At 32.8% G+C, this 10,726-nt stretch overlaps 2 protein-coding genes across 2 annotated transcripts; both read right to left on the bottom strand.

The window, feature by feature from the left end:
* Window positions 1-649: 649 nt before the first annotated feature.
* On the bottom strand, window positions 650-1,986 carry LOAG_08655 (hypothetical protein; the record flags this gene model as incomplete). Its single annotated transcript, XM_003144185.1, has 3 exons — window positions 650-757; window positions 1,165-1,253; window positions 1,842-1,986. The coding sequence occupies 3 exons, from the start codon at window positions 1,984-1,986 to the stop codon at window positions 650-652; spliced, it is 342 nt and encodes a 113-aa protein (XP_003144233.1).
* A 2,207-nt stretch (window positions 1,987-4,193) lies between these two features.
* LOAG_08654 (hypothetical protein) lies at window positions 4,194-9,570 on the bottom strand (the record flags this gene model as incomplete). Its single annotated transcript, XM_003144184.1, has 13 exons — window positions 4,194-4,303; window positions 4,580-4,920; window positions 5,026-5,129; window positions 5,533-5,788; window positions 5,933-6,085; window positions 6,326-6,467; window positions 6,912-7,060; window positions 7,202-7,309; window positions 7,616-7,695; window positions 7,959-8,103; window positions 8,295-8,397; window positions 8,769-9,063; window positions 9,400-9,570. The coding sequence occupies 13 exons, from the start codon at window positions 9,568-9,570 to the stop codon at window positions 4,194-4,196; spliced, it is 2,157 nt and encodes a 718-aa protein (XP_003144232.1).
* Between the last annotated feature and the right edge of the window lie 1,156 nt (window positions 9,571-10,726).

The following is a 10,726-nucleotide window of genomic DNA, read 5'->3' as shown; positions in this document are numbered from 1 at the left end:
GAACATATTTCTGTTAAAAAGGAAGAAAAAAATGTTCGCATCAAATGATAAATGACAAAAAAGATTAAAAATGAATCAAGAAATTTCAAATGATAAGTTATGGCAGCACGAAACGTCCACTGTCTCCCACTAATGAAATTTAATTTCACTATGGCAACAGCAAGGTCACATATATATTTCATCTTAACGTGAAATGCATGAATAGTAGTATCAACGTGAATTTACGTCTCTTTACACTGAAATAATTAAAAGAAATGACATGAAAACTCGATAAGCGTAACTTAGTTCGCTACCACAAATGCCTGTTACAATAGGACAATTGTTATACTATATGTTAGACAAGGACGACTCGTAATTTTCTTTTTTTCTTTACTCTTTTTTTTTCTTCCGAGGATACAATACAATCACATCTACAATTCCTAAAATGCTCTTCCGCGTAATATGAATAGGATGGAATAAAATGGAATAGAACAGAATAGAGTGGAGTGGAATGGGATGGAATAGAATAGAGTGAAATAATGTAAGATAGAATAGAATAGAATGGAATGGAACAGAGCGGAATGAAAAGGAATGGAATGGAATGGAATAGAATGGAAAATAGTGGAAGAAAAAAAAAAAAGAAATGAAGGAACTACACTGAATCAGCTATTCATTCAATTCGTATAGAAGGTGGAGACATGTGACTGTTGATCAATGGGTAAAATTTGTTTTCAATTCCTGAAAAATCTCGAATAAATTCATTGGTACTGTTTGCTATCTAAACATAAATGAATAACATTAATATGAAAAATGAAAATGTTAGTTTCACTCTGTCTTTCTTCAGCCCTTTCCTCCCTCCCATCCCCAAATAAAAAAAAGAAAGAAAAAGGAAAAACGGATTGCCAAAATCCGTAAAAAAAAGAGATGGATTTCTTGAATGAAAACCGACGAAGCTATCGGATTTTCATTGAGTTGCATGAATTTTGCTTCAGTTTGCTTAGTTTAAGCATTCATTCTCTACAACCAATTTTTTTTTTTTTGTTTTATTAATGAAGAAAGAAATATGTAAGCATAAAATTACACAAACAATCATTCATTACCGTTTATGTGAGAAAAAAAAAAAAAAAAAAAAAGAAAAAAGAAGGAAATAAGTAAAACGAGAATTGGACAAAATCCCTTTAACACCTCAGATCTGTTCCCCCGCTGCTCCCAAATTTCTCTCATTATCCCCCGATAATCCACACAGTGGTACGAATATCTTGATCCACCATTTCCTCAATGTTATAACAGAATAGACTACGAAGTAAACGATGTCAATCAATGATTTAACGCAAAGCCATATGGCTTAGCCAATCATGACAGCTTACTACGCATCTGTGTCTGCCTGTGTCTTTCCCCGTCTGTCTCTGTCTGTTCATGTCTATGTGCATGTATGTATGTGTGTGTATGTATATATATATGCATGTATGTATGTATGTATGTGTGTATGTATGTATGTATGTATTTGTGTTTCCAGATAATTTCACCGAACGCAACGGAATGAGTAACTGGATTCACGAATTCTGTTGAAGATCGAGCAGTACAGCTTCGAAAACACTGTTCATTCATAAAATAGAAGAATAGCTATCAACATATATTTTGTTATCGGATGGATAATCCACTTCTGATACGATTAACCAGTCCCTTTAACGGAACGGTAGTTGAAAAATCGACATCATGGGGTCAGAAGGTTATCGTGTTCATTGTACTTGAACGTTAACACTTAAGCTGATTGATGTGGGGAAGGACTGAAAGAGCAATGAAAAGAGAAGTGAAGGTTTATTTTCATTGTCATTTTTTCAATTGTACAGCTCGTCCATTACCATTCATGGCTGTACCGTACCACAAAGTGAATGATATATTAAAAGGTGGAACGAAATAGGCAGAAGTGGATCCGTAAATGAGTGGTGAATCAGGTTTACCCTTTAACGATTTGGATAGCCTATTGACCCATTTCCGTTCCGTCATTTCAGTCCGCTCAACTTTCTTACCATTGTCATCATTGCGATTAAATTAATTCACGTGAATTACTTACACAAATCCTTTTTATGACTTCATATAATCACGTAATCACGTTCGAGTCAGAATCTTCCAATCATTTGAAAATCTAATCAATTAGATAGTCGGATAAGTGCCCGTACTCAAATAATTCATTCAAATAAAATCATTTCAATACACTTTTAACTTTAGCATATATCGATTAAAATACATTAAAGGCAATAATCGTGAGCGGGAAAAAAATAAAACAAAGCGCAGGAAAAGGATTGTACTCAGTAATCGATAAAACAAAAAAAAAAAAGGAAATGAGACATAATATTCTCATTAGAAAGACATTTCTATGCTAGAAATTATCCTCATTGGCCTCATTGGATAGTACATTTTGGAAAAAATAATATTATGCACACATGTCCCCATATATTCGATCTTTTCAAACAATCCACCTATCTATCTGTAAGTTGACATTTTGCGCAATATTAAAAGTTAGTGGATTTGAATTTACTGGAATTTCAGAATGGTGACAATCATCTTAAATGTTTTAAATTTGTTGCTATTCCAAATCATCAAAAGTAATGGGAGAAAAATGAAATAAAGTTAACTGAAAATTGATAAGGACAATGGAAGGGAATAATTTAATGATTTTCCAATTACATCTTAATTACTATATATTTTTTTTTAGATTCTGCATTAAACACAATTGTCCTTATTGATCTTTGTATAACATCAAAAAGGAAGATGTAATTTATCGTAGCAGTTCAAAACTTCCAAAGGTTAAAAGCAACTGTTAGGAATTTTGTTCCGCGGACGAATTCTCTTTCTTGATTGTTCACGTCAGGGCACAAACTCTTTGTAGCTCGCTCACTTTCGATAGGAGGGTTTGATTGGAATGCTTAATTGGCCTTAGTTTTTCGACGATGTTTATGCGCAATTACTGATAATAGGGGGATATGATAAGCACGTTTAGTGCAAGAACAATGATTACTGTAAAAAGGAAATGTGTTGACAGTGAAAATAAGAGATGAGAGCACTGCTAAGAGCCTTAGTTCACAAATGAATAAGAAAAAGGGGAGTGAAAATTGAGTCAAATCTGATAAAAAACCAGTAGAAAAAGGAGAAGTAAATGAGTCGTTGAGAAGTCGAGCAGTAGATGAGAAGTGAGTCAGCAAGTGTCCACTCCGTCCCACTTGATCCTTTTATAGCATAGACCGACCAGTGGGTTTGGCTTACAAAAATTTCAGACATAGTATGATCTTTGAATGTTAAACAGAGGATGATTGATTTAGTTTTTCTGACAATTGCATATGAGGTATTAAAGATCAAAAATGACAATATTTCGGCATAAATTGGCATAGTTATAAACGAGAGGTTCTTTACAATATGCTGATGACGGGAAATGTTGGACAAATGATTTAATTTATACACTGAAAATATACATTATGATTTTTGGAGTTTTTCCCGACAGTAACTGAAAAAAAAAATTGAAATTTGCTTTCAATCAGGTAAGGAAGGAGGAAGCCGTTAAGCATTGGATAGCAAAAAAAAAAAAAATATACCAGAAGTGAAAGGAATCAGTTGCAGTATTTTAGATTTAAATTGGATAGACATTTTTCGTACACCTTTGGTCCTACCTTCGATGAAATTTAATCCATTTGACTATCTTTCATTGTTTTCTTCAAAAGTTGAGACATTTTTTCACTAATTTGAAGTTCTTTCTATTCCTAACTCTGTCTCATTTTGATGCTATCTCCATTTCGTTTCTAGATCATCTGATACTTACACTGCAGTCGGAATCAATTCAATCCAATAAGTTGTTCCCGTACGAAATACTTCATCTATTTTATATAAAAGGAAGGGAATTCATTGAAATGGAAAAATAATTCAGTCTTTATATTTCGATAATTTTTTCTTTACCAGAGATAAGAACTATTTTTTCGATTGAGATTATGTTTGAGAAATGTCAGATCAAATGGTTAATTCGCTTAGTGCCAAAATAATCACTGTAATGTGTCACTTTCATGTCATTATCGTTTTTAAACAATCGAAATCAGCTTGTACGTTGTGCATCATTTGATTAATTTGAAAGTGTCATGCAGCGAAAAGGAAAAGAGAAATTGGATAAAGCCATTTATTTTCTGAAACAAAACAATAAAGGTCGATTTCAAATAACATAAATGCATTCATAAAAAGTACAGTTGAACATTTGATCGAACAGGTTTGACATTATTTTGTGGCAAATCATAAAACGATAACGGTGTTTCAACATAACGTCCTCCACCAGCATCCTCATCTATAAATAACATAATTTAAGAAATGAGAAAATAAGAATTCCTGCCAAATTTAGATTATGTACAAACTTAGTTGAAGGATTTACGAATTTTAAAAAAAAAACCTGATATTTATGATTTATTGCTTAATAAAAATGATTTAGCAATTGGATCATTAATGACTGTTGAATCATAATCCGGCAAACCTTACTGATTCATCTTTCATTACAGGATATTTCATTATATCCTGATTATTTCCTGCAAAAATTAAACTATCGAAACTCTATAAATAAACAAACCTATTGGAACATTATCATATCGGCTACAGTCATTGTGTAATGAGCCAGTGCTACTGCTATTACAGCTACTTCTGGCCACATCAGACCATTCATCCGCTGAAGATGATCGCGAATCATCTTCAATTCCATTTTTCGACTTCTTTTTACTTCTTGTTGCATTCATATTGGAAGCTACATGCAAGTCATGTTCAGATTTAACATTTGCACCACTTCGTTTCGTCCACGTTTCCTTCACATCTCGCAAACTTGCCCCTTCCTCTAGTGGCTGTTCATCCTCGTAGAAGCCAAAAAAGCGGTAACTGTCAGACGACAAACTTACACCGTCATCAATACAGTCATTTCTGAAGTACAATAAAACCAAACTTAATAATATTCGTTTTTTTTCTCATGCAATGACTTGAAATTTTTCGTTTAGAAAACTGAATTTAAAAAAAGAAAAAACGCACTGCGCAACTGATGGCGGTCGACTATTACCAGAATCACTCGTATCCAACGAAAATGCTTCCGGTATACTGCCCCTTACACTTGATTCTAATTTAGTATCTGTCGACTAAAACATATGATAAATGTTACTGATAATACTCGGAACATTGCGCAAATATTTGAAAAATAATTTTTCTCTTAAAATAAATTTTTTAAAGTCCATATGCAATCATCTGATTTCTTCTGCTTTTTTTTTCTAATAGTAATCTTGATATTTTTTAACATTTTAAGCAACGATATTTCAAAGGTGTAATTTGCAAATAACTTTAACGTTCAAAAAAACTTTCTCGGAAATGATGAAATGTTTTTTCATCATTTCCGGAAATGATTTTCGGAAATTTCTCCAAAATGATGAAATGTTTTTTCTTATACAGAGAGGTATAATTTTAGAATAAAAATTTTCCATTAATTTTCTGGAATTGGTAATTTTTTGAAACTAATAATTTCAAGATATGATAGATATTGCTTACTGTTGACGGTTGTTGATCGTTAGCCAGAAAGCTCGTTAAGCCACGACGCCTTACAAGTTCTGTTGCAACTGCTGTTGCTGTCGAATGTCGTTCTTCGCCCGTTTCATTTGTCATTGAATCATTACGTAATGTTGGAGCACAATGCCGCCAGCTTCGTAACACGCCATTACGGAATTCCTCAACACTTTTCGTAACGAATGAAATTAGCGATGCACTGCGTGCTGCACGTAATGATGCCCGTACGTCTGATGGACTTCTGAAAATGCATGCATAATGCATGAAAGTATGCAAAGTTTTTCATATAATGATATTCATATATTTTCGCATATATTGTTCATATAATATTTAATTTACCTAGAAGAATGAAACCTAACTATGTCTCATAGAGAAATTAAAGTACCTTCGCCATTTCACACTGCTAGTCGAATTATCACTATCTAAATATGCTTCGCCATGTTTTTTCCATCGTGTACGCAAACTGGCAAATGCATTGTCCATCGATGGACCACGCAACATGCGTCTCCATTTGCCACCAGGATGCGCACTTGTTTCTCTGCATTTCGAATTAATTTATGTCTCACTCTCAAACCCTGACAAGATTGACATTACATTGGCAAGCACAGAAATCATACTGGACATTGATTATCATCCTTGAAGTTACTTTTTCTCTGTATTTTGAACGAAAATCTGAAATTTGAAATACCACCTAAATTTAAATTTTTGATCATGGACCGACTCAATGTATAAAACATGTATCCATCCTATTCTCATTTGATAGCATCATTTCACCAACCTGTGTCGTGGTCTTTCAATAACGGCATGAAATGCAGGCAATGTCGCAGGTCCTCCATTAACATCAATAAAACGACGACGATCCAAGTCTGGTGATAGGGTAACACCGCTACATGATGATTCCGATGATCTGTTTATCGCATCTAAATAGAACAGATGTTTCACATCGATACTTTTAAACAAATAATCAATTGATTATTAATTTAAATTATTAAATGTCACATAAGAATTAGAGCTATTGTATTAAAGCGTGTGCACGTGTGTGTGTGTGTGTGTGAGTGTGTATGTGTGTGTGTATGTATAACAGAACAAGAGAATTGTAATCAGGATTTAAAATGAAAATTAATAATCAATTCAAAGCGACTACTCTATGTTTCACGTGTATTTACATGGAATTTCGAAAATTGAAGTTGACAATTTTTCGGCAAACATTGGTTTTCACAAAAATTTAACTAATGTACACTTATTACTTTCGTTTAGCAAGCTGTTTTATACTGTTATCAATGGCTTGAAATAATTTGTAGAAGAAGGAAAAATAGACATTTTTATGAATAATATTTGTATATTATGAAATGAAAGGAACGAACTTTCTGGAAGTGAAAGGGAATCATTTTCAAGTGAGAACAGGTAAACTGCATGGGCAAGTATATAATTACAAAGACCCGTTTGCGCATTAAGACCCTGCAAAAGTGATGAATCACTGCCACCAGAATCGCCATTAACGCACGGTGGGCATCTGAAAAGTTCATTTGAGAGAAAAAAAAAAAGAAAAAAATTCGAAAAAATAAAGAAATTTTTTAAATAATTTGATTTAAACGATACTTAGAAACAAGGGAAAAACAAATGAAAATAACGGAAATTAAAGTGAACCGAAAACCTGAACAAGTTTGGAGCCCAAACAATTGCAAGATTTTTGGAGTTCATATCCGTCAGATGCGTACATTGGCATAATTTGGTAAGATGACGGATCAAATATTTTGCCGTCCTATAAATTAAGAAAACGATAATCATTTGTTGAACGAAACAAAAACCTTTGAATTTGAATTTGGAAAAGATTACGACAAATTCGTAATGAATTTACTAGTCCTGAAAAAAAGAAATGCTTAGCTCTGAAATGAATTGTGAGAAAATTATCAAGAAGCATTTCATGCCAAAGTTTTTCGTGCAGTAAACTTGGCAAAACTAATATTACGTATGTGTCTTTCTGCTAAACACCATTCCTGTTAACTGGCATAAACTTCCGTTGCATAAAAACAAATAATTTTATGGTTACTTGGATATGTGAGTTTACCTGTAATGCTCACGTGGTAATCTTCCAATGACATCTTTAAATCGATTCGCCTGTTCATCATCAGTTGTTTCATATGCACCCTGTAATATCAGATTAATATTAATAACGAATAGTTTCCACTCAAATTAAATTCCATGATTTCACGGATACGATCTTTCGTAAATTATGTCAATTTGAATGACTGAAATGGTAACGGTTTGAAAAATCTGTCAAATGATCCAAACTGACATTCGACGAGTTTCGATCACTTTCAACAACTATTCAATTATTCAAGTTTACCACGAAAATACAAACATCCTATTGTAATTTATAACTATTTTCCATTTTACCAAATTTAACTTACTATGAATTCCGGATAAAGTTCGAATGTAAACAACGGATTCGGTAGCTGACGAAAATATTGCTTTAAAAGTGATGAAACCGAATGAATGTCCTTTAAGATAGCTTCATCACGCAAATCTGGCAAATGTCCTGAATCGAAGCCATTCCTGAAAACCATAGTATATTCGATCATATTGGAGTTTTGCTTGAAATGAATTTAAATCAAAAGTACTAAGTTGCCATCCTTAATAAGTTTATAAAATGCGAGAAAAAACAAAAAGATGAATAACAGATGAATCGAAATCAAAGAATAACAGATAGACTGAAAATACAGATATCGAAAAGTAGAAAATCAAACCTGAGTTTTTGTATATTTGATTGTATACCACATTGGCGGTAAACACCAGTAACAATACCATGCATTTCGATCACTTCCACACATTTTTTCAATATTAATGGTACTGTAAAAACAAAACCCAATAATTACTTAATTTACATAAATAACAAATTATCCGATTATCACGTGCTTGCCAGTTAGAGTTGATCGCATAACATTGTCTTAATGTCGTTTAGAACCTAAGTGTAGCATCATCAACACATGTCTGAATATAAAATTTATTGTGAACTATTTCTTTACAATATTCAAGTATACAAACATCAGCAACGATTTGTTATCCAATTAATTTAATCACTGACAATTTAAACGGCTGATAATTCATGGTTTTAGGAAAGGGTCGGAAGGTCATGACTGCTGATCATGAAAAATAAACATAGTATACCATGTGATGAGTTCAGACAGATTGAATTAAGAATTTAGAACTCGAAAACCAACCATCTTCACCGGTTTTCTGCAGATATTCAACCAGATCCGTCCCGAAGACGAGCGGAGTCTGTCGTTCCGCATGTCTTCGTAATAATGCTCGCACTAAGGAACGATCCCGTCGTGGTGGATGCCGTTCTGTTGATTTTCTGGACGTTGGTGCCAAATTTGTGGTTAGTTTCAAGGAATTGTGATCATTGACAGGTATGGTAGCTGCGTCTTTTTTAACGGAAGGTAGCTGTTGATCAGCTAGCGGTCCTGTCTTGTCGTCGAATATCTTGACGCACTCACTCGGAAATAATCCGACCTAAAATGTTCGAAACGTAGCGTAAATGGCTGAATACATTGTTCGATACTGATAGTTAGATAGTACACTTTATATTCAAGTAATTCTGCTGTCAAAAATGCTTTGAGTATGTCTTTTTCCTCTACTAACTAATAGTAAGTGGAAAAGCGGAAATTTTTCCCGGTATATTCATCTTAGAGGAATAATATGTTGATCAAAGAAAAAGTACGCCCGCAAACCCTTATTGTAATAGATTTTAGTAATTTAGCGAATTGATTAGATTTTTTACAAATTTAAAATTTTATCAAAAAGGCTCGAAATGATGTGCATGCCGAAATTTTGAAGCCCCAAAAATACCTCAAACTTCCTGCCGAGAATAATTTTGCCGTTTTCGTTTTTAGCAATTGTCAGTTTAGCTTTCCACCACGACTTATCTTTGTTATTGAACGGTGTCACTTTTTCGATGATGGACACTATGTCGCCAACCTGAAATTTCGAAAACTCTTTAAAATACTTCTTTTCATCCATTTTAATTCGCATATATCGTAATTTCATGTATATTACATAAAAAAGGAATTATTACTTTCAAACAAATTTTAATGGAAGTTTTAAAAGAGAATAAAAGTATGAAAACAAAATTAGTTGAAATATTTGAAAATTGATAAAAAATTTTGGGAATAACAAAGAAATATGACGTAAACTTATTGAATAATAAGTGCTAAACATGTAATAAGTATTTTTAGGAGTACGATAGAATAAGAGAAAAAGGTAAGTTATGAATGGATTATTTTGTTGCCACCGTTGTTACATATACAGAAATGAAATAAAAAATTGAGGAACCCATGCTAATATAAAAAAGTATCAGCAAAAGGTTTATTTGGGAAAATATACGAGGTGCAAGACAGGTTAAGATGGGTACCATTTTTGAAAGTGTAAATTGGTTAGTATAAGATAGTAACAGGAAAATTATTCGTACCATGACAACTTTGGGTTAAACGCAAAAATCGCACGTTTCAATTCAGATTATATCCAGCTATCCTAAATGTGCACGTTTTATAAAGATTACTTAATGCTAATTTAATCTAAATTATCTCATTCAGATCTACTTCATCCACAGCTAATCTATTTTGAAATGAAAAGAAGAATGAGAATAAAAGTGAAAAGGATTGTGTTACTCATTGAAATGAGTAATGCAATCAAAAGGGTGAACAAATATTGATATATTTTGTTGGATAGCTTAATCCTTTGATGGATTTAACGTAATTTTAAAACAAAGTGGTAATAGTGTTACTTAGGAAATTGACATAACAACCACAATTGGAATGCGATATTGCTAGCATTTACTTACAAATATATTGTACTGAATAATTCGGATGATTTTGAAAAGATTTGAAGACATTTATTTCACTATTTAAAAAATCCTCTAATAGCCTGCAATGGAAAAGAGTCGAGAATGATACTGATGATCATATGATGCAAGACTGTAAACGATTTCAATGATAATAAGCGATACATTTCGGACAGTTATTATGCGTAACGATGAATTGTGACGAGATCATTTAGGTCACCATGATAGAGAAAGGTGCATTCTATAGCAGTAATTAATCATGAATTGTATGAAAGTAGGAATAAATTGCAAAAAATATCAAAGATCGAGAGGACATTAACTAAGATGTTCTATAAC

The sequence above is a fragment of the Loa loa genome, assembly GCF_000183805.2.
Source record: "Loa loa unplaced genomic scaffold supercont3.41, whole genome shotgun sequence".
In the NCBI taxonomy this organism is placed as follows: domain Eukaryota; kingdom Metazoa; phylum Nematoda; class Chromadorea; order Rhabditida; family Onchocercidae; genus Loa; species Loa loa.
Note: the sequence above shows the minus strand (reverse complement) of the source record. Positions and strands in the feature narration are given on the sequence as shown.